This window comes from Odontesthes bonariensis, chromosome 5 (assembly GCF_027942865.1).
Source record: "Odontesthes bonariensis isolate fOdoBon6 chromosome 5, fOdoBon6.hap1, whole genome shotgun sequence".
NCBI lineage: Eukaryota > Metazoa > Chordata > Actinopteri > Atheriniformes > Atherinopsidae > Odontesthes > Odontesthes bonariensis.
This window is the reverse complement of record NC_134510.1, coordinates 7546621-7571552: the sequence shown is the minus strand read 5'-3', so window position 1 is coordinate 7571552 and position 24932 is coordinate 7546621. Positions and strand designations below refer to the sequence as shown.

General features: G+C 40.1%; 2 protein-coding genes across 4 annotated transcripts in view; both read right to left on the bottom strand.

Moving 5' to 3' along the window:
- The window catches only part of LOC142379652 (aldehyde dehydrogenase, mitochondrial-like), a 37418-nt gene extending 34124 nt beyond the window's left edge, over window positions 1-3294 (bottom strand). Inside the window, exon 1 of the mRNA XM_075464732.1 lies at window positions 2981-3294. Coding sequence (XP_075320847.1) covers window positions 2981-3103 — 123 coding nt within the window. The 5' untranslated portion in view covers window positions 3104-3294. The remainder of the gene's footprint in view (window positions 1-2980) is intronic.
- Window positions 3295-6257: 2963 nt separating this feature from the next.
- On the bottom strand, window positions 6258-24294 carry LOC142379651 (dysbindin-A-like). Of its 3 annotated transcripts, XM_075464729.1 has the most exons (11): window positions 24155-24294; window positions 23899-23943; window positions 18475-18528; window positions 17477-17527; window positions 17207-17267; window positions 16459-16591; window positions 14620-14752; window positions 13485-13507; window positions 11617-11763; window positions 9850-9978; window positions 6258-7935 (listed from the first exon to the last, which is right to left on the bottom strand). In XM_075464729.1, the coding sequence occupies exons 2-11, from the start codon at window positions 23904-23906 to the stop codon at window positions 7676-7678; spliced, it is 999 nt and encodes a 332-aa protein (XP_075320844.1). In that variant the 5' UTR covers window positions 23907-23943; window positions 24155-24294; the 3' UTR covers window positions 6258-7675. The 3 variants fall into 3 exon arrangements, with proteins under 3 accessions (XP_075320844.1, XP_075320845.1, XP_075320843.1); XM_075464730.1 differs by lacking the exon at window positions 23899-23943 and having other exon boundaries at window positions 24155-24293; XM_075464728.1 differs by lacking the exons at window positions 23899-23943; window positions 24155-24294 and adding an exon at window positions 21403-21581.
- Window positions 24295-24932: the final 638 nt, after the last annotated feature.

Sequence of the window (24932 nt, the reverse complement as noted above, 5' to 3'; positions counted from 1 at the left end):
TGAATGTGTGAATAAATATAATCCAGATGAATGGAGAATGAGCAACAGTTGTCCTGCTTTGCTGATTTCTGTCTGATTTACAGAAAACTCCTATCAGAGGGTTATCTATATATCTGCCAGCGGCGACCAAGCCGGGACCCGCTACATGTGCGCTTCTCTGACCCCACAGTAGTGCTGGGCGGTATACCGGTTCACACCGAATACCGGTTTATAATTTCGTTATGATATGAATTTTTAATATACCGCCATACCGGTGTATTTGATTACACAACGGGGGGAACGCTGCGTCTCGCGACATTGTTTGAGACGGGACCCTTTTCAGTGTTGCGCTTCTAAACACGCATGTTTACTGTCTATGGGTGTGAGGTGGTAATAAGCACTTGCGTTACGCGAAGGTGAAGGTGGATAGGATAGACATGGAAAGTTCCGAAATCGAAGCTGCAGAACTAGTAGAACATGCTGACACAGAAGAACTTGTGCCAAAAAAAAGGAGCCGTGCCTGTAGTTTGGAAGTTTTTTAGTTTAAAAAAATCCGACGTCGACCAAACAACCATTTTATGCAAGTGTTGTCGGGCTACAGTTGTCGCTGGAGGTGGCAACACGAGCAATTTGCTCCATCACCTTAGCCGTAAGCATGTCTTAGAATATCAAGAATGCATGAAGTTAAGGTCAGCACCCGCCACATCAGCAGATAACACGGGGAAAGCAAAAGAAAAGTCGAGCCAAATGTCACTTAAAGACGCGTTTGCTAGAGTTAGAACGTGAATCTACCTCATTTATTTGAATGTGAATACCTCATATTGATGCAAAAATATAATTATTGCAAGTTGCACTACTTTTTTGTATTTATTTTCATAAAAGATGTTTGAAATTTGCACAGTAAAAGTTCTGTATTTTTAAGATTTCATTTCAACATTCGACTTTAGTTAGTTTGTTTGAAGCATTCTGTCTAAAGATGTTTATCCATGTTATTACTGTGTCATTTTTTTTTTTTAAACAAAAATCAATACCCCAGGCCTAATTTTCTGTCTAAAGGCCTCAGTATGCTTCTGCATCGCTATCCGTCAATCCGTCTCCGTAGTCACAGAGAGGCTCTCCGCCCTTTCGAAGTTCTTCGTCGGGCTGTCGGATACGCAAGGCAGTTCACCTCCCGATCAGTAGGCGTCGCTACGTTAAACGACCCAATCTCGCGACGTCTATGGTGAAAGTCTTTAGCCCCTTTCACACTGCGACCCGCTACCTTAGCGGGTCCAAATTGCACCTTCGACCCGCGTCGAGCAATGTGAACGCTTGGCGTGTCAGGGTGACCCGTGTCGCCTGAAACCGAGTTCAGGGGGCGTTGCCTAGTGGCAGAGCATCACACGAAACACAGAAAATGCTGGGCGTGTACAATGACGTAGGCACAAGCCATGCGTCGGAGGTAGGGTTAAATACACCTGTCTGCATCAAATTTTTCAAACAAACGATGGCGGGACACCTTGAGATATCGTTTATGCAATGCAGTTCATGGAGATGTTACTGGATGGTTACAACGTGGGATGCCGCCGATGAACATATGCGGAGAATACGGGAGCACTATAACCTCCAAATTGAGGAAATCCAGCTACAATTTGAAGCAGAAGAACGCGAACACCGTCCCCGAAATGTGGCGGAAAATAACGTCCTCTGCTCGGAGGCTGAGGAGCTCGCGGACCTCCTTGTCTCCCCAGTTGGCCATATTAAAAAGTGTCTCCAACTTGATGTAGGCTAAAACAGAGTAAAACTTGTCCTCACCTGTCGCTGTTGTTCTGAATCAGCTGTCCATTCTGTCTTTTAAACTCCTCACGTCACGCCCACGTCCGACCCGCGTCGATTGCGTTCACACCAAACTCGGCTCGGCAAAAAGACTAGGGTCCGACGCGAGTCGAAAGGCGAGTCGAGTTGACGCGGCAGCCCGGGTCGGCAGTGTGAACGCAACAGCGGACACGCTAAATTCGCGAATTAAACGCGGGTTATTCGGCAGTGTGAAAGGGGCTATAGATTGATTGTTCACCTTCCGGCTCCGTTCCACTCCTCACAGTGAACGATGGCGACCGAGAGAGAAAGACTGTTGTTGGAGTTGGAGCTTATTGATTTTGAAATGCAAATAATTTTGACCAAACTCTTTCAAAAATGACGCTGTTGTTGTTCTGAGAGGAAGGTGCTAAACCGGAAAAGTGATTCCGGAAATGACGTTGTTAGCCGACCAATCGCAACCCTTGCGGTCTCCGTCACCTCGACGGATAGATAGGAATTTTGGCCGACGCACGCAAGCAACAGAAAGCGTCTCCGGGAGGATCTCCGTAGCTCTCCGTAGGTGACCATAAACCAGCCTTTACCCACGGCAGTTTCAGCAACAGTTGTTTGGCAGTAGCGGTAATATTGGGTTTTGCAAGGGAAGTTCATGGAGCATATTGCATTGCACATTTCACAAAAGTAGCCGGGCTCTTTACAATAAAAAAATATGTGATCTGGTTAAAGGGGGCCTGTGGCCCGGTAGAGCTTTGGATGGAGCAACGCCCCTGGTCGTGCTGATAAGGTAATGCACCTTGGCACGCGCCCGTGCTTATTCTGCAGCTGCAGAAAACAAGGACGCGCTGTCAATCATTACCATTAGAGGAGAAACCTTCGTCAAGTGACTGTCCATTTTTCCTCCTCTAACACGATCTAACATTAACTCACATGAGTGCAGTCAGACTGCAGCAGCCCAGAGGCACATGATTACTGGAACTCAATCTGAAGTTGGAATCTGGAGCGCAGATTTCAACCTTTATGTAACACGATTTCTGAACGGGAAAACTTGGACTGTCAGTGAACCTTCACTTCCTACAGCTACACAGTTAAAACGGTTTAAACACGCTTTAGTTAGGCATAAGACGCATTTTTCCCAAAAAGAAGACAGAAAACAGAGCGGCTCCACCAGACTTTGGACGCCCCCTCCAGACTTTGGACCCCCCGGTACCTTGTTGTAGTGGACCTCGGGCTGGCTGTTCGGCGCCGGGACGGCGGCTGCAGAGAAGCGGCAGGCGGACACTCGGCTCAGCGGCGGAAGAGCCCGAGAAATCACGGTGCGCAGCATGTTCATGGTGACAGCACGATGCACAGGCAGCTTAAAAACTTCAGGACTGGACAAGCCACACTTCTTCTTCAGAGCTTCACGGTGTCCTCCTGGTTGTATTACTGCCTCCCTCTGGCTTCACCGCCACGGTTCTTGTTCTGCTGCAGTCAGCTGATTGGTCCAGAAACCTTTCATGAAACACCAGCTCTGTATCCTGCACTGTGTCCAGTTTCCTCAAATGTTAATGAGCTCCACCCACATCTCAGACTCTCAGCACTTCCTCAAAGTCTCCCATGACCCTGCAAAACTCACTGCTACACTCATTCTGTAAAGAATAAACAGCAGTGAAATAATGATCAGAGCTGCTGACTTTCTCTCACAGGGGCGATTTTAGGATCTGGTCTTTAGGGGTGCCCAGCGCCCAGTGCTCACAGAGGCACATTATTTCTCACTAATTGAGGCGAACTAGTACATTTATAAATTTTGGAGCCGTATTAGTTTTGCTTTGAGTTGTGTTTTCCCCTACAACATTCAATTTTGACCTCTTCATTTCAAAAGACTGTGGCTTGACAGGGATAACAGAGAGCCTGAGACTAATATTGAAGATAACTCTACAATTATTTTGGGAGTAAAGAGTTAAAACAAAAACAAATGCTAGAAAATAAATAAAATGGTCACTAAAATAATGCACTCTTGAGCAAAAAAAAAACGTGTTTTTGCATGATATAATATTTAAAAGATGTGCTGAGCCAGGGGGTGCTGAGCTATCTCACGGTGGTGCCTTGGCACCACTAAAAATGCCCTAGCCTCGCCCCTGCTCCCTGACCACCAGAATTGTGGGCTTTTCACATAAGATGCACAAACAACAAGCACTTAGTTCATTTTCCCCAACTCAATGGTACAGCTGTGAAAGTCTGTCTGGAGACAGACTACCTGGGTATCATCACTCAAAAGGCAGCTGTATGACACGTGCCACACTGAGCTGCCTTCCTGGGAAAGTCTGCTTCCCTGTAGGCTTTTTGTTTTTATTTGAGCCCATTTATTTCAATAATCAGAAATGTACATTTTAAAAAAAGTTTTGAAATTGCATGTTCTTCGTAAACAAAACCATTTAGCAGAAACAACATATTAAATTTTGTGTGTCTCTGTCTTGAATCTGACTGTTCAGAATAATGTGTACATTTTTGTCTACCCAAATCTTTAAGACATTTTCTGTTAGTACTATTTCTCCTTTTAACCCATTAAGACCTGATCACAGTAAAATAAAAATCTAAAACATAAGCATTTTTTCAAGACAACCTCCTAAAACCAGAGGGTTTCCAGAGAAACTTGGCAGAGATAGGGTACATTTCTCAGTCTCTCATGCAGACAGATTATGGGGATAAAGGCAGCTTGACTCAGTGGCGCTCTAATGTTCGTCAACTGTGTTAAACTGTACTGGTAATATAAACTGAAAGAAGTGATTTCCTGAATGGCCTGTAAAATTCCGAGGTCCTTTTTCTACACAGCGGAGGCAACAGCTCCACAGAGTAATAAGTTCATTAACACAGCTACATATTTGTGTAAATAATTTATATGTGAGTAATGCTTAAAACCTTTCAACAGCATTTTATACTACTTAAATATTTTTCTTTCAATGAATCAGTTGAAGCACTGACTGCGTTTCCCTCCAACCAGAAGCTCCTGTCAAGTCTGATAGTGACGCATTCACATGGTCATTATGTCCAGTCCCCTGCCAGTTTAGTTTAAGTCATTTCAGAACACCCTGCATCTCAGAGTTCTTGGAAATGGAAGCCCTTTTCACAGCTCTTGTGTCTCAGTATTCAGGGTTGACTTTGATCCAGAATGCTGAGATCCAGAAATGTTTCAAACAAACTTATCAGCCTGCTGTCAGTTGTACAGAATGGATCTTCTCCCTGATTCGCTGAGGTTATCAACAAACTGCTCACAGATTCAGTCCTTTGTACCTCTTGTATCATCTGTGATTTTAAATTAAAACCCTGTGAGCAGTGTAGCTTGGTGACTGCTCAGGTTGCAACCAAATCAGTGGTCTGTTCCCTGAGTGTGTTCACTGAGGTCTGAAACAGTTAACCCATTGTCATAATCAAAATCAAATCAAATCAAATCAAATTTATTTATATGGCACATTTCATGTAAAAAACAATTCAAAGTGCTTTACATAAAATAAAAGCATTGCAGCGGGGAGTGGAAAAAGCATTAAAATACATAAAATAATATAAAGAGAAACAAATAAAATCATTTAAATGAATTTAAAAACAAGCAACAGTCCAGATAAGTTCAAAGATATCGTGCAGATTTCATGCATAGACACATGAGAAAATAAATGTTTTTAACCTGGATTTAAAAATGTCTCCATTTGGTGAAAGTTTAATCTCCACTGGCAGTTTGTTCCACTTGTTTGCAGCATAACAGCTAAATGCTGCTTCTCCATGTTTAGTCTGGACTCTGGACTGGACCAGCTGACCTGAGTCCTTGGATCTAAGAGCTCTGCTGGCTTTATATTCTCTGAACATATCACAGATGTATTTTTGGCCTAAACCGTTCTGGGATTTGTAAACCATCAGCAGGCTTTTAAAATCTATTCTGTGACTGACTGGAAGCCAGAGTAAAGATTTTAAAACTGCTGTGATATGTTCAGATCTCTTAGTCCGGGTTAAAACTCCAGCAGCAGCGTTCTGGATGAGCTGCAGATGTTTAATGCTCTTTTTGGGAAGTGCAGTTAAAAGAACATTACAGTAATGGAGTCTACTGGAGATGAATGCATGGATGAGTTTCTCCTGGTGTGTTTGGGAGAGGAAACCTTTAATTCTGTTGATGTTTCTGAGATGGTAAAAAGCTGCCTTGGTGACAGCTTTGATGTGGCTGCTGAAAGTCAGATCTGAGTCTATCAACACTCCGAGGTTACCAACTTGGTCAGTAATCACTCTCACAACATTGTATTATCTTCCCTTCTCTCTTCTGTGGGACACATGGGATGTTTTTGTTAGCTATCAATGCGTTGTTTTTGAAATAACAAAAAAACCCGCTACTAATTTTAACAATTTGTCCATGAACTCTAATACATTGTCTGTTAAGCTGAGAGTGTGTTGTTGTTGTTGAACTGTAGTTCATAATGACCAGTGGGTGTTACCTCTAAGGTTTACGATTTACGACATGGCCCTTGGACTTGGATAACAATTTTATTTTATTATTTCCAACAGCTTGAAGATGTGCACATTCTGAAGTCTCTCAGGTCAGAAATATATAAGATCTTGATCATTCAGTAGAATAGTTATATTTTGATAGGATTAAATCAGCTTCATTTAATTTCTCTGCCTAATAATCAACATTTATTTCATATACAAAGAAGTAGGATTTGGAATGTTTGTTTCTGTTGACAAAATCTTGGCATTAGGTAACATAAGTGCAGTTACCACAAGGCCAGAGATTAAGAGAAAAGACAGGAACCAGACTCACATATAAAACAGATGCAGAGGACTAAAATAGCAACAACTGCTGCTGCCAGAAGGTGCAGTTACACCAACATGTTGCATTCAGCGTCATTATGGAACAAAAACCATTCAAGGGATTTAACTGATTTCTTCCTGAACCTCTCGCAGTCACTTGTGTGTTTGTGTCCATGCTAAGTGTACAGACCACATGTCCCGACGTCAGTTTTATCCTTTCACCTGGGCCATGGCCACCCTTAAAATGTGAAAAATTGCACAATATTGATTTAACCCATGTATACAGCCATGTTCTTGCTATGCAACAGAAAAAAAAAAAAAATGCATTAACATTTTCAATATGCAGAACTACTGTATTTATTTTGAAAGCAGCCCTGCCCTGGCACAAAGCCAGAGATCAAGCCATGCATCTTGTGTGAGCCTGTAACAGCATGTATATTTAACTGTTGCAATGACAGTCTCAAGTCTATTTGTTTCAGGCTGTCCGACGGAGTAGGAAAGCTGGTTTTAAAGTGTTTGTCCACAAGATCTAAAATGAGATCCAACTCACACTACGATATGAACGTTTGATGTAAAACTCAGATTTTGGAACTAAAGGATAAACGGTCACAAAACCTTATGGAAATGATGAGTATGATGAGTCATTGAGATCATGAGTTTTCATAACTGAATAGATATGGATGGAAAACAGCCTTGTTTATTTGTCTGTCAAACAAAACATTTGTGTCAGTGGCCATACAAAATGAAAACGTGACAGGACATGTTTTCAACAACTGCCATGAAGAAAACCAACATTCAGTTGGCTCTGCGAGGTTGCACCAAGGGAAGAGCTTTTTATCAATTTCATGGAAAATTCTTGTAAATGGGGGATAAAGAAATATTACTTTCAAGTTTTTATTGAAAGAGAGGTAAGACATGTCAGCTGCTGCAAAAAGAGAATAGTTGTTATCGGGATCATTTCATTGTCTGTTTTCAAGCCGTTTACATTAATAAAAACAGGAACATCACCGGCCTTTTTCATAAAGAATTGTTGACTTTCATTTTGGAGATCCGTCTCAACTCGGAAAGCCTCTTGGGAACTGGGACTATGTCAAGACAACCACGGGGAAACAGAAGTTATACATCTTAGTATTCAGTGGGTTTCAGAGGGGAGACCGTCAGTTAACCCAGGTGAGTCGCTCTCATCAGAGCCCCAGACTGTGCCAACGTCCTGCAGGCCAACCAGTGACATATCTGGCTGTACGTCCTCCTCATCTGATTGCACCAGCTGTGCATCACTCTCTTCACTGGCAACTTCTTCTTTCAGCCACCCAACAATCTGGTTGGACTGTTGGTTGTTTGTAGGAGGCGCTTGGTCCGACGATTCAGAAGAACAGGATCCAAGGTCTGGACCTGTTGGGAAACACAAATGCGCAAGTCAAGTTTTACTTTCAGTGGATGAGGATCAACTAAAGAGTTCAGTCAGTCACATCTGAGTTTTGTGTGGTGCACTCAAACAGGAGACAGACTACTGCAGCAGTTCAAAGGGGTGCAGTGATTTAAAAAAAAAAAAAAAAAAAATTATGTTGTATTGCCAATTATTACTCATAAAATAATTAAAATGATAGATTAACTAATAATTATAAAAAACTCATAGAAAAAGAACAAAAATCTTACTTTCCTCCCCGGACACCAGTAACTGCCTCCTAATATTAGCATTTGGCAGTTACATGTTATAACCAGCCTGGTGTTCAGCAGCCACAGAACAGGTGACCAGCACAAAACTACAAGGTAATACTTGCATCTCTCAGTGTAACATAGAAACAAATATATGCAGATGTTCTTCTAAGCTCCCAATGAATCATTCACCTTTTTGATGTTTTTCCAAGTAGCAAAAAGACAACAGACACAGCTTTCACCACCAAAATAGTGTAACAGAAGACAATGGGCCTCATGCAAGAACATTTTTGTATTTTTATTCCAAATTTCTCTCATTTTTTGTATGAACTCGTCAGATTCAACAAACGCTCTTAACATCGGAATAAGTGTGTAAACGACTTGCGTAAATGATGAATGCCATCCGTGCATATTTAAGTGCACGAGAATAGTAAATTTGCATACTCCACGCCCAAAATTATACCATATAAGGCTAAGCTTCCTCGCTCCTGTGCCAGGAAGTGTTGAGTCATGAGAATGAAATCAAGGTGCAAAAAGAACAACTTTACGGGCTCTGAGATTGAAGTTCTGCTTTCAGAGATCCAAAAAGGAAAAGTTGTCTTTTTAGCAGTGTCAGCAGAGGAATTACAGGACCTTCTAAACTAAAGCGAAAAAAATGGGAAGCAATTACGAGTGCTGTTAATTCCGTGTCACCTGTAGTTCGTAATGTCACCGAAATAAAGGAAATGGTTTGATATGTAAAAAAAAAAAAAAAAAAAAAAAAAAAAAGTCTCGCCATGGCCAGGCGCTCGATGACTGTAACTTGATGCGTATAGGTGTGCAGTCTATTGTTCCAATCATGTTTGGCAGTCCAGCCAAGTCATGAAAGTCCCTCTTAATTTGTACTTGTTGGACAGCGGTGTATGGGAATCTGATGTACCATGGGTGATAAACTGATGAGAGTTTTGATGACCAAGGGGAGCGCACGACTCACAGAGGACTGGACACATCCAATCTGTCTCTAATCTCCCTCTGAAAGGTTCCAGTGGCCAAAAATCCAAGGGTGGTGAGGACCTGGACGTGTGGTGGAATTGGGTTTGATCGGCATGTTTCTCTCTGGAGTCGTGGCTCTAGCAAGCTGCATATTTGCAGCAGCACAGTCCTTGGCAACCTAAATCGTGATGTCAGCCATTCGTTGGTCTCCGCAAGGATATCTACACGTCTCGGAGCACACGCTCTCTTCTAAGAGCCTGCTAAGGCATCCAAAAGTAGCAAATCAGCCACTGGTTACACTTCCCATTGATCTTGTTATATCCAGAGTCAAATTAACTTTCATCAGTGCATAATTTAAATCAAACAGAATAATGTCAGTATGGGGTATATTATATTTATTTATATATGTTTGCTTCAAAGTAATTGAACATACAATCCATTAGCAAACTTGATTCGAATAACAGCGGACTATTCTACGTGACTCCTACAACAGGTCTGGATCACTGGTAAATTCTGTTCTTACTTGAAACTGAAAATACGGAAAAAAAAAAATTGGTGAATGCGCAAATTCTCTTAAATCACTCGTACGCACGACTTAAAAACAAATCTGTTCGTACAAACGGTTGTTGCATGATGCCCAATGTCTTTCATGTTTTAAGGTAAATGATTTGGGGTTACCTGAGGTCAGTGATGATCCAGTACTAATATCATCAACAGTGGAATTCAAGAAGTCATCAAAGGCCTCCTGGTCTGATATGTTAGCAACAGTCATCTGATCCAGAATAGAAACATCAGGTCCTGCTGAATCTATAAACACACACACACACGGTTATACTAAAAGTACTGAGAACTTTTGTTAATGTGTAATATTACTACTTAATATTACTATTTACTAAGGGAATTCACTGATAATGTAGCATGTGTACAAGGTGGATACACTGACTTATACCTGGCTTTGTTGAATGCACTTGTGGAGTTCTGCTGACAGAACACAATATTTGGGTTGTATGCAAGTGAATCAGGCTGCATGATTTACAACTGTATCTACCACTAAAAGAAAGTACTGAAGTACTTTACTGAAATCTTCCCCTCATTGGCTCCTTGTTCAGTAGAGAAATACCTAATACACCCAATTTGGGCTTTGCTTTGGGAACATATCTGACTTGCTCACTGTCTGTAACCCAGTCACGTCTCTCTCAGGTCATTCGGTGCAGGACTTTTAGCTGCTCCCAGAAGTAAATCTAAATCTGCTGAAGGTGCTTTCAGTTATGGTGGCCCAGCTCTCAGGAACAAACCACCTGCTGATCTGAGATCTGTTGTAGGTGTGTCTGCATTCTAAACTAAATCACTATATTTCTGTTAACACAGGCAGACACTTGATAACTGTATTTGCATATTTACACATCCGTGTGTAGTTGTGTGTGTCTATGGATATGGGTATACTTGCCTATGTGCATTTATGTCTTATAGAACGCTTGTTTTCTTGTGTTTATCTGTGTCAAGCACACTGGGTTTACATATAATGGAATGTGTAGAATTTCAAAGCTTATTCAATCTGTTACAGCGCAGGAAGAGTGACGTATGTCAGAACAGTCCAATGTGAAACTGCCTCAGATGGTAGTTTTAGGGGTCTAAGGTTGCCAGAACATCAGATTCATGGTAGAGCATCAAAATGTGCTACCAAACCTCTTGGCAAAAAAAAAAAAAAAAAAAAAAAAAAAAAAAAAAACACAATTAGAGTGTTTGATGAAGCATCCCTTGGAGCAATAATTGAGGCAATTGTGATTTTATGTGTGTAAAGTAAACAATAAAAATGTATCTTTCTTTTGCCACTGGATACACTGTAATTATAACTGAATATATATATATATATATATAGAGGCCAGCATGTTATTAAAAGTGTGATGACTTGGAAGGATTGGACCAAGTATTACGGTGGCCGACACGTGCAAACGTGCTGCAAACTTCAAAACACATGCAAGAGGGAAACGTTGCAAGTTCAATCAAAACACAACGGAAGTTCGCCAGGCCATTAGGGGGTCTCGACCTTTGGGATAGGGGATTGATTATGGTCGATCTCCCATAGTCAATCCCCTATCCCACAGGATAGTTTGCAGCGCGTTTCTCTCTTGCACGTGTTTCGAAGTTTGCAGCGCGTTTCTCTCTTGCACGTGTTTCGAAGTTTGCAGCGCGTTTTCCTCCATCACGTGTTTCGAAGTTTGCAGCGCGTTTCTCTCTTGCAGTCGTTTTGCCGTTTGCGTTGCGTGTGCTCTGGTCGTTTTTGTGATAGCCGCATTTTTCTCTTGCAGCATTTTACTGTTGGACTTGTTTTGCCGCAACGCGTTTGCATGTGTCGGTCACCATAAAGTATGGCAGTATGGTAACTGCACTCTCATTAGTGTTAAAGTCCTGTTTATACTTTGTTATTACTGATATGTAACTTACCTCTATGCTGTAGGCATCCGGTGGATAGATATTGCTCCACATCTTGGTTGAATGCTTCCTCATAGACCTTCTGTCGTTCTCTCAACTTTCGTTGCATAACCTGCTCCATTTCTGCCACCCTCTGAGCATGTTCACAATTTAGTTCCACTACAACAAGAGGAAACATTATTTTTACCTTCTTGTTCTTTTACCTTTTTCTTGAAGGACATCCCAAAGCTCTTCTTTGGATGTCGGCTGCCTTTTGTTCCGTTCTCTGCCAAGATGATCCCACACTGCTTCAGTAATGTTGAGGTCCGGGCTCTGAGGAGGATTCATCCCTCCATCAGACCTGCTGCCACCTGATTTTCAGTCCACTTCTTGTGTCCTTTGGCACAGCTCAGCCTTTTGTCCCCGTTTCCCTTCCTTAAGAAGGGCTTCTTGACAGCCACCCTTCCATGGAGCCCATTTCTGATGCGGCTTGGGCCAACAGCAGATGGATCAGCTGAAGGTCCAGATGCATCTCTCAACTCCTGTGTCAGGTCTTTGCTGGATTTTTTCCTTTTTTTAAGGACATCACTTTCAGATCTTGTTCATCTGTTGTAGATAGTTCTTTAGGCCTGACACTTCTTGTTTTGTCCTCCACTTGTCTAGTTTCCTCAAATGTTTTAAGGACACACTGCACACCATGCTGAGATATGACAAGTTTTCAGCCAATAGTTTTTTGGGAATCACTTTGTTGGTGTGAAATACTATCTTATGTCAGTCAAACTGTGTTATCTTTATGAAACTGTAATATATCTACTGTGTTATGTGTAGACACAACACTGGTTCATCCCTCGAGTTAGGTGCCTTTATTTCTGCTTGAATGATTCATAGGTCAGAGATAAGTGGATTAACAAAGAAAAAACACATTCCTGAAATGGTTAGGTACAAGGACTGGACTGAAAATGAGCCAATGTCCAAAGAAAAACTTTGAAAGACCTTCAGAAAGACTGGAAAGCTTTTGCTCAAGATAACTTTAAAAGATAACAAGAAAGTCTGTCTGGAAACAGAAAGAAATGAATAAAGAATATTTTACTCAGATCAACAGATATTTGTCTTAAATAATTTGATTACAGATTACCAGAGGACGAATAACTAAAAAAAAAAAAAAACACCTAGTTTTCATTTACATAGAAAATAATATTAAAAGAAAAGGAAAAATAGAGCAGCCAACAGGGAAACACTAACTTTATTGCCCACGCATAATTTATTGTTATTTTGTTATAATGTGCACATCTTGCTTTTATATTTTTTCCTTTTCAGAACATGTGACTTTATTGATTTATCTTTTCTATTCATACCTAAAGGAAACTGGATGAGTTGAGTTTTAAGCTGTTGCCCAACAAGCAAGCACAGGCTGCTGTGGTGACATCAAATAACCAGCTATCAGAACATGAAATAATTAATATACAATCATTGTAAATATTTGAAAAAAAATAATGATAATAATTTTGAGCTACTTGACCAATTTTGAATTTCCCCCACTGGGGGATGAATAAAGTATTTTTCTATTATATTATATGACACCTTCTCAATTAATTTTGTACTAAACATAAAATATTGCTATAAATAATAAATAGATGATAATAGTTATTGCTACTAATAAAAATCAAAAGGTTCAGATAGTTCCTGTGATCAGATATAAGTGATAGTATCGGCTGTTACTGTATCTGGGCCCAAAAATCAACTTTACGCTATTGAAAATTTTCCCACAAAGGAATTTTATACCCTTCCTTTTAAGAAGGTGGTCTCAAAGATAACTCAGGCTAGCAGTGGTTGTCGTAAAGGGATCATGACTATAGCCTCTTTCAGACATGAAAGACACAAACACACACACAGCAACTTACCTTCTAGTGACTCCACCTCCTTCCTGTTGCAAGAGAGACAAAATTCCAATAAAAGACAGTTAATAGACAGTGTCACGTCATTTTTTGTTTATCATTCCATGCAGGATTTTCTAAAACTCAAACATAGTATTCTATGATACCAGTGGTAAATATAGAATCAAGGAGTCCAAAGTAACCTTCTGTAGACAGCAAAGTTCAAGCGGGGTGCATTAATTTAGCTGAACATGCAGTGAGACGGGGCAAAACTTATTCTCCGTCTCTGGGCTTTGCCTTTTATTTGCCAAGTGCCCCCTCCTCATCACTGACCTTTCAATTTATTATTTAATTATTTCCCCTTTGTTCAATACACTATTATGACCCAATATACAAAACCATCTGTATTCTTCCATCCTTCTGGCATTTTTAAAAACCATGAGCTCATCCCAGGTCTACATATCTTTCCATCCTTCCCCACTCTCCTGAGTATGCATCCTTCAAGCTTCCCACTCTCCTGAGTATGCATCCTTCAAGCTTCCCACTCTCCTGAGTATGCATCCTTCAAGCTTCCCACTCTCCTGAGTATGCTTCCTTCAAGCTTCCCACTCTCCTGAGTATGCATCCTTCAAGCTTCCCACTCTCCTGAGTATGCATCCTTCAAGCTTCCCACTCTCCTGAGTATGCTTCCTTCAAGCTTCCCACTCTCCTGAGTATGCTTCCTTCAAGCTTCCCACTCTCCTGAGTATGCTTCCTTCAAGCTTCCCACTCTCCTGTCCTCATATCTCATACCTACAGCATCAAGATTGCCCACTTTCCTCCTTTGTGAGGTTAGTTACAGGTCATGCATTCAATACACAGAATTAATAGAATACATAGATTGGTAAAACATCAACAGAAATCTAAATTCAGCCATCTCGAGGGTGTACACACACAATCTGATGATTTTGAGACCTTGTTTTTTTTTTTCTCTCCTTGATCGTTTCTTTCATTCATGTTTGGCTGATAAATAAATGTTTCTGTTAAGTGAACACTTAGAATGTAGATTTACTTCTGCTTGACTTGGACTATAAAACAGACTAAATGGGAAAAAAAAAAAAAAGATAAACATCTTCTTTAACAGCATGACGTCACTGCATAATAAATAGTGAGCATATCAAACCTTTTCTTTTTCTTGTAGGCTTCTAGTTGGTTCATATGATGTTTTTTGACAGACTGTTGCTCACACTGAGAACACAGAGTTTCCAGGTACACCAGTCTGCTTTCCATCTCCTCAAAGTCACCTTCCAAATGAGCTGGAAAAAGGAAAATCCAACTACACATTATTAACATGGAGAGTGTCTCCTGCCAGAGGTTTCTTTAGCTTCTTCAGGATCGGTACCAAAGGTCATCCCTACTGGTGAAGCCTTACTAAATGATTCTGTGTAAGAACGATTTTATTCAGGACCAGGGGCACCGCTAGGGATTTTGGGCCCCATGAAAATAATTTTTATTGGGCCCCCAAACAGCCGGCCAGGAGGTCGGTGAAAATTTGTGATGCTATTTTACATAAAACTATGCATTTTAATGGTATTTCTGACTATCGTTCCCATATTTGTGAAAAAAGAAAAACACGACAGTTGAGGTGGGTAACACTGAGCACAAGGAATCCAATGAAATTAATTTATTTGGTGCAACACTGATACTCTGATTCTAAACTCTAAATTAGGCTACCTGAAAAATACAAAACATAAACGTAATGTTTCCGAAACAAAGAAAGTTACCAGTAAATTGTAAATAAAATATATTTGTGATTACAAGTTAGTTAATAACTTAGTGTCATATCATTTTTTGCCAGTATTATAATTTTATTAGGGCCTCTCTGGGCTTAAAGTCTAACCGAGACCTTTAACATTTACAAATGATTCCAGTTTCAGAGCTAAAGAGGGTGAATTTGCATAAAATACAAGGCAAAGTAGTAGAAGAAGCCTCCAAACTGAGTGGTTTCCGTTTATGGGAACATTTTCTCAACGTGACATTACAAATGTAGCTTTAGGCTACCTTTAAAAATGTGAAAACTTCTGTTTCCTTTGCCTTACACACAGACTTCTTTCTCTTCCACTGCATCCAAAAAAAAAGATTAAAGTCTAAATCTGAGAGTTTTAAAAGAAAACGGTATCCATCGACTGAGACCGACGAAGACTGGTGATTCTGCTGCAAAACATCTGGATTTCAGTCCAGAAACAAAGAGTTTTTATCCGTGAATACGGTCAATATGATTATAATTCATGTAGAGAGAGAGAGAGAAAGAGAATAAGTTGCGTCTGTGGGGCAATAAAAATCTTCAGGTGCTCATCGGTATCCAAAGTAGCATACTTGAGGTAAAAAGAGAAGGGGTCCGAGGCACTCTGAAGTCCTTTGGACATGTCCATGATTTAATAAAGGACTTTTAAAGGACTTCAGAGTGCCTCGGACCCCTTCTCTTTTTACCTTGATTATAATTCATGTTATCAAATGAAAAACAGCAACAAGATGGAACTGAGACCTTTATCATTTACAAATTATTCCAGTTTCAGGCCTCTCTGGTCCCCTCTTAATCATGGGCCCCTAGAATCCTTCTCCTTTTACCCCCCTTTTCGGCGCCCCTGTTCAGGACTGTTTGTTCCTGTTCTTCATTCATGTATTTGTCCCACAAATCTGTTGACAAACTGGAGATTTTCTGCCCATCTTTGCTCATTAAAGATTAGGTGTTGTAAAGCTGGAAATTTTACGTGGCTCAATATATCAAATGATGTTGACATTTCAAACTATGAAATCTATGGGGTTAAAACTGTGTGCAATGAAATATACTATAAGTATCAACAACCCCCTCAACTGTCCTTATTTGGAGTTACACAGTACTTAATGAGTTAATGAGGTGATACAGGCAACATGTACTAAATTGCTCAACCTGATGTTTTGGCATCTTTTCAAAGATGAAGTTGGCTGGATTCATTGAAAAAAAATTCCAATAAATGCATACCTATGTTAGTAGTGATGGCATCAAGTTCATTGATAAAGTCAGGCAAGCTTTGCAGCTGTTCCTGCAGCTGTGTCAGAGCCGCTCTTCGTCTCTCCCAATGAGCTGAGAGCATCACTATGTCACCGTCTACTGCCTAAAACACAACACATAGCTCTCAAGGTCAGACGGAGAAACATGAAAAGCTGCTGCAAACGTTCACTACTGGCACAGCTAACAATGGGAAATGGTCAAATAAAAATAAATAAATAAATAATAATAAAAAAAAAATAAAAAAATAAAAAAAATAAAAATAAAAAAATAAAAATCAGATATACTGTCATGAATACATTTAGGTTCCGTCATGTTTAAATTGTTTCAAAACAAATAATACTTTTAGCCAGCCAATGACTGCGCGATTATTTACTGATGAAAGAGCAAAAGTTCTTGTTGTTGCCGACTCTGGTGACTGCTCCTCCGCCTGCGAGTGTGTGAAAGTGTGTCGGAAATATACAGACATTTTCTAGCTCCATCTTTAAAGCACAGAGAAATGCAAAGATGTGACAGCGATAACGAACTGACTGAATGCAGGTAAACAAACGAGTGAGGACACTGCAGGTTGGGGAAACATCAGTGGAAGGTTGAGTGGGACATTTGTTTGTTTGCTAAAACTACACACACCTAATACACAAAAGATGGATTTGTCCTGAAACCTTCAAATATGAGATGTAGCATCTGTAACAAGGCAGGACAGAAAAAAAGAAATTCATACCTCTGCTGCCTGAGCACAGTCTTTAGTCTTTTTATGGAGCAGAAACCAACTCTCCTCATACCTAAGAAACAAATTTAAACACTTTATTTCCATAGAAAATGTTTGTGTTTCAATATTGTGGCAGTGACTGCATACCAACCACAGGGATCCATTCAGTAATGATGGTTAGGGGCAGGGTAAGAGATTAGGGGGCACTTTTTACAGAAACAAATACAGACACACACCTTTGACATAAACAAACGTGCGTGAGTGTGGGTGAGTGTGAGAGACCTGCTTAGGATTTCCAGCCCAGCACTTAAATGAGGAAGGTATTCTTCAAACCTGAGCAGGAGAATGACACAAGGTTTCAATTGAACCAGAGGTATAACATCCTCTTACAAATCGTGTAGTGTAAAGAACAAATATAAAATTTGAGGGTTGTAACCCTCAAATTTGATATTTATTAATTAATAATAATATATTTGTCAATTTAATAATTCACATGCTCCAAAATTCGACAGAAGAAGCTCATCTCCTCAAACCTTAAAGAAATAGAAAAATACTTTATTCATCCTCCAATGGGGGAAAATTCAAATTAATGAAGTAGCTCAAAAATAATTAATATTTACAATGATTGTATATTAACAACAATAATACCAATTCTAATAAAAATACTACTACAAACTAATAATAATAAATCACTAAATAAATATAAATAAATCAATTTGAGAAGAACTCAGCAGTCACTGTTAAAAAGCCTTATGGCTGTGGGAACAAAGGACCAAAGGACCAAAGGTCCTCGAGAACAAAGGACCTTAAGCTGCAATGGTTAGATTTCCGGTTTGATAAAACTGAGCAAAGTCACAATTCATGTTTACGAGAGAACAAGGATGTCTCAACTCAAAGGCGCTGCAGGACTGAGAGGTTCAGGAGGGCCTTTGTCCCCAAAGCCACAAATGACTGCAGACATGGTTTTCTCAAATTTATTTATTTAGTCATTTATTATTATTCTTCTAAAATAATAATCGTAGTAAATATTTAAAAATGTTTGAGATACTTGACCAATTTGAATTCCCCCTCTGGGGAATGAATAAAGTATTTTTCTATTCTAATCAAGCTTGCTTTATGACACTTTGCACACCTTGAGATTAGAACCCTTGTTTAAAACACTTTTTTATAAATCTAAACAAAACCACCTCTGTCCATGAGAAATGATAAGTTAAGTTAATGCTTAGTTTGATAGACTTTTATATTACTGTCTGTACACAATCACAGAGTTTTCTGATCACCTCGATCTCCTCCTCATTTTGGTGTCTCTTGATACGTCTCCTAGGGTCTTCAAGCTGAAGCCAGGGAGGCACAGAAGAGCAGCATAGGGTGAGGACACGAGGAAGAAGTCAGAATTTAAAGATGTAGAACAGTTGCACAGTAGCAGGACACATGTTACACACCAAGTGAAAAAACAAACCACTGGGCGATTTACCATACTGGACCCATTTACATGCAGCTTTAAGAGGCTTGAAGTCAAATTGTTCACATAAACGATGAGCAAAAAAAAAAAAAAAAAAAAAACGGTTTGGGTTTTGAAAAACTGTTTTCCATCTCCATTATGATGAAACTACATGTCTTTTGATACAAAATAAACACACTTAAACGTTCAAGCGGTGCGCAAACTGATTAATTGATGGTATAACTGTAATTCTTTTACATAAAAATATAAAGCTGGAAGACTGGAACCCTGCTAAGGACGCAGCACAAATATCAGGAACAATAATTATTTTTCATTGACACCTGGCTACAGGAACAACTCCAACAGCTCTCTGCTCAGCTTTAAGATTATAGGTAAAAACAGAGACTGCAGACAGAGTGGAAACAGTAAAGGAGGAGGATCACAGAGCTTGTTAACAACAGATGGTGTAATCCTGGACATGTCACTGAGAAGAAGCATCTCTGTATCCCAGATGTTGAACTGTTGGCTGTGAGTCTGTCCATGTTGTCTACTGAAAGAGTTCACCTGTGTTACCTGCTGACGCTGTGTGACATCATCAGCTAATTTGTTGCCAAGCTACAGAACAACCCCAACCCACTGATGGGTCCTGAGGATTTGTACCACACCTCTCTCTGCTGTCTAAATGTTAGGCCTCTGATTTTAAGTTTATTTTGTTATCCATCTCTGATAATAATTTATACTGCAGTGATAGAATTCTGTTTGAGGGATAAATAAAGTATCACTGAACTGAATTAAATTCAACTGTTCTCAGAATCCTGGTAACTTGGACAAAAAAAACAAAAAAAAAACATCAGTATGATTGTGTGTCAGGAAGAATATCTTAAAAGATTAGTCTCTTTCACGGCCTATTTGAAATGATGACAGGCTATGTGGGGTGAGAGAATAAAAGAGAGGCCCGTTTCACAGCAGACATTTTAACTTTAATTTTATCACATTGTTACAGAAGATTATCTTATGAATACATATCATAAAAGAGACGAAATAAAATAACTTTATTACCAAGGTTTTATATTAAAAAAGTGCTAAAAAAAAAAAAAAAAAAATCTGAAAAGTAACAAAGTGTTGTCACAGGCTGCTCAAATGTACCGTCCTGTTCTCATATTTATCCACACAAATCCCAAGAAGTACAACTGGATGGAATTAATTGAGCATCGCTATGAAAGTTGCAGCAAATTGTGGGATTTGGGATCGCCTATTTTTCACAAAGAAATTAAAAATAGAAGCATTGGAGCTCCTTTTGTTAGCTTTTTAGAATATCATGGCTGCTGCTTAGATATTTCTGGGTCATTTAATTTAGCCAGGAACCTTCCTACTATTCGACAAGACCCTAAAGTGTCCCATTAGGCCAAAACAGGAACCCAGCAACCACCAAAACAGAACTTTTACCAGAAAGGGAATAGTGTCATCATTAACACACCAGTGTTTTCTCTCCTATGACAGGATAGCTTGTTACACACACAAATCACACTAAAACACCACACAGAAGACTCCCTACTTATAATGTCATTGCTCGTCTTTGTTTATACTGACCACATACTGTAGAGCTGGCTTAGTGTGTGTGCTTTGGCTTAGGCCACAACAGGAAACCAGCAACTACCAAAACAAATCTCTTTGTTTGTTAACTGATTTATAGTTTATTTTGTTATCTATAATTAGCAAAAACAAAATAATCTTTTGTTTTGGTTTGTGCCTTCATACTGTGGTGGCGCTGCCCCATAATGCACTTCGATGGGTTTCTAAGGTCCACAACACGCAGCAGAACATTGTCCAACATGCTCCTACGTGAGTTTTAGGCCGTATATCGCAAATAATAATCAGCAAAATTGACTATATAGGGCTTAATAATAGTGAGCCAAACATAGTTGTCCAATGTGTATAACCTAATCAGATCTCAGTTCCAAGAATCAGACCCAAATCTGCAAAGATGCTTTCAGTCACTGTGGTCCAGATCTCTGCTGATCTGAGGTCTGTTACAGGTGTGTGTGCATTCGGAACTAAACTCAAAACGTTCCTGTTTACACTGTGTGTGTGTGTGTGTGTGTGTGTGTGTGAACCTGCATTATCCTGTGTAATATTGGTTTGTGTCTGGTTCTGTCAGTCTTTGTTCAGCACATTAGCTTTAGATGTATATAAATAAACTTGCCATAGGGTCTGACTCGGTTATTTTAGAAGATCAGCTCTTTTCACACACAGTAACGGGAGAAACTTGACTTTCTAATCATCATTTGTGTTGCCTGACAGTCCTGTGAGCTCAGATAAACTGAGCTGAGACGCTTCCAGCGGAGCAGACAGGATTCTGACTCTCTGACGTTTCATCACATGACCATCAGCTGAGAGCAATAACAACTCGTTAACATGACGAGCCCAGCGTTTTAGTGGTGAAAACACGCACTGACAATCACTTCAACCACTTCTTAAAAGGTTTCTAAAAGCCTCAAGGCACCAAAAAGAAAAAAACTCAATTACAGTTAACCAATAAGATAAGGGGCTGTAGCTTTAGCTAGTGATGGCACAGGTTCGGTTGTTGTGTCCTCACCAGTTTAGGTAAAGTGTACACGTTAAGAAATAAGAGGTCATGGTCCAGCTCAACTGTCGAAACCAAGATATAATATTTAGTTATATCGAGGCGTTCACCACAACCTAAGTTAGTCAAAAGCAAGGTGATGCTTCGCAAAGGAAAATAACATTTGAAAGAACAGCTACGAACCCCGTGGAGAAGTCCTGCTGGACCAGGTGAAGTTTCTCTCTGAAGTTTTCAAACATAGTTTCTCACTTTCGGTTCGGCTTCAGATGACTGCAGTTATAAGGACGCCAGTTTAAACTAGCTATCAACACTGCACAGCTGTATTCTGTAATTGCTGTCAGGTTTAATGGTGGAGCCTTCTTCTTCCTCTTCCAGGTTTAATGGCGCATGGTAAGTGATGTCTTCGCGCGTTACCGCCACCTACTGGAATGGATCAGGAATCCCACTGCAGATTCACTGAGTCTGATAATAAACAGAATACTCTTCGCGACGTTCGTCCTCCTGAGATATCTAAACGTGCAGGAGTAACACTTCTGTCAAGAATCTATCCTTTTTCTGTGGGAGGGAGCAGCACCCCCCATATTCTTCAGGGTCAGGGTGTTCTTTGGTGAGGTCAACAACAGCAGATGGTTGTGGAAATCTAAGACACGGTGCCGTCAGATAGAGATTGGGTTTTGGCCACGTACACACACAAAGTATCAGACAATACCACAATCTACTGTCTTTGGGGATTCCTTGTATGCTGCCATGTAATATGTTTCTATGCTGTTCCTGTTAATAAATTCCCTATAAGAGGCTGCCAATGTGAGTCTGACTATGGTCTTTTCTCCTCAACATTTTTTAGAATAAATCTAGCAAATTAAGGTGAAACTTTGCATTTTTAGGATAACGCATCAGCTTCCATCTCTCATGATCAAACCTTTTACGGTAGCATTAGATGTGGTGAGTTTTTCTTCTTTAGCACAGTCGTCACATTTTCCTGTATTATGTTGACCTATAGACCGCTGTCTTTGAATTATTACAGGTTTCAGTTCTGCTTTATTAAAAGGTACGCTATATCAGTGTGGCTAATGTGTGTGGCTTTGTCTACTAGTTCAGTTCCTTTAAGTCCTACATGTGCAGGTATCTATTCAATCATTACAATTCCATGAAAAGATCTGTCGTCCTTACTGAATGGACTTGAAACTGACCTGTTAAAGGGATAGTTCGCTTCTTTTGACATGAAGCTGTATGACATCCCATTCTAGCAATATTATTTATGAACATTTTCTTACCCCCCGCTGCGTACTGTGAGCCGAGTTCCAGCCTCGTTTTGGTGTTGACGAAGGTAGTCCGGCTAGTTGGCTGGGGTCACAAAAATAAAGCGTTTTGCTTCTCAAAGCAATATGCGTTCAAAAGAGTAATACATTTGCATCACAAAATCGTTGTGCAGGAAAAAGTCAGACCTCACAATCGCATGGCGATTCGTATCACTCCGTGATTGCCACCTGCCGACAGCCGCGCCTGTTATGGTGTTTACTGCTCGGTCTGGACTTCGGTCTGCACGGTCTACACAGCCCGTAGTGATACAAAGGTAGAGAGAAAATAGTGCCAAGTGATTGTGAGGTCTGACTTTTTCTGGATGAACAATTTTGTGATGCAAATGTATTACTCTTTTGAACGCATATTGTTTTGAGAAGCAAAACGCTTTATTTTTGTGGCCCCAGCCAACTAGCCAGCCAGACTATCTTCATCAACGCCAAAACGAGGCCGGAACTCGGCTCACAGTGCGCAGCGGGGGGTAAGAAAATGTTCATAAATAATATTGCTAGAATGGGATGTCATACAGCTTCATGTCAAAAGAGGTGAACTATCCCTTTAATGATGAACTGGAATTGGAGCAAATGACTGCTCCCAGGATTCTCATCCCTTCAAGCCAAAGCAGCACAAGCAGAATGTTCTATTTCGAACCAGAAATGACAGATAAGCCATCAATGACTCCTTTGTAGGTTTTAATGCTGAGCTCTGGGACAATGGACGAAGCACCAGCTCTGCAACCCTGTGGCATTCCTCCCACTTCCACTTACAGTGAAAATGTTGGGGTTATTGTAACAGCACCTGTGCATAACTTCAGAACTTGATATTGAACATTGTCCGAGATTTTGGGAGATTCACTTGCTGTGCGTCCAAAAGCTATAATCTGATACCGAGCCACTTCTCTATTTCAATATTCACATAATTTTCTATAAATGGCAAGTTCTTACCCTTCTGTGCTCAAAAAAAAAAAAAAAAATTGGTCTCAAGTTATAGATAAAACACAATTAGGTTCCTTGGTGGGAGATCCATCCACAATAATAGAATGCTGGATGTACACATAATGGACTCCAGTCAAATATTTGTAGAGAGGATGTGATTTTGAATCTTTTTTAAGACTTTTATAACATTTTTGACTCACTGTAACACTCATATTATAAACGCTTATTTACTTTGTTTTGACATTACACTGTTCCTAAAACACGAGGGAGAAATCCCATTTGCATTGGAACCTATCAATTAATTATCTAAAGTAGCAGGTGTGGACTTGGGACACTGTAAAATGTAAATAATACAGAATGCAATGATTAGAACATTCAAACACCAATATGTCACTCGATATATAACATAGAACACATAGAAGAAGTTGGAAGGGAGAGATTTTACCATTTCATGAAAAATATGTATGCATCTTCAATTTGATGGTAGCAACTGTGGGAGCGAAAACATATCCGTTATGGTTTATGGTGGAAGATGTTGATAGACCCAAATGCAGACCAGTAAATAATGACCGGAAGAAGAAAAGGAGGTTGAAGGCGAAATTAAATATTACTTAACAAAGCGCGACAGAGCTGGAAATACATACAGACCAAAATTGGTAAAACAAAACCCAAAATACTGGGAAAAAGGCTGGAGAACTAACTTGTGATGGGCGAATAATACCGAGGCTTCGGTGTCACTCTCCCCGAAGCGGAGTGATACGAAACACTGTGTGTTAGGGATGGCCCGTTTGACACGGACGCTTCGGCGCTTGTTTCATCTTCGTGAAGCAGAGTGGTTCGGCACAATGTTCCGGGGCGTGTATCAGATGGCGGTGATCACGTGATTGATGACGTCCGAAGCGCCGAATGCATTGTTTGGTTGAACCACGGTTCAGACGTCTCTCATCGTTTGAACACTTGGGCGCGCTATTCTCGAAAAAAAGAGAATGAATCCCAAACGACGTTTCCCAACCAGTTCTGTTGCCCTGTCAGAATTGAATTGAATTCATTGCTCTTTTCCATGGCTTCTGGAAGAAACGTTCTGTGGCTTGGGATCACTTCACCTTGGTTTCTCCTAATAAGGTGATACCAAACGCCTCTCTGTCTGTGTTCTGACAGAAAGGTGTGTTTATTACGCAAAGGGTCTCTGAATTATTTAAAACAACTAAAATGTACTATTATTCTTAGCTATTGATGATGTCTTTAACTAGACATGATGTGGATGGTGGGTGCTAAAAGTCACTTAACTAATAGCTCAGTGATTAGCTTCGGGAGTTTTGCATCTAAAGGTTATGAGTTCGAATCCAGCATTTTACAAGTTTGCCCTGCGTTTATTTTCTTGATATGCAGAATTTTAGTTTTGTAGTGTCAAGGAAGAAAAAGGCTTGATTCTGTGTTGGTGGATATGATTGTAATGGATGCGCAGCCATTTTCCATTGT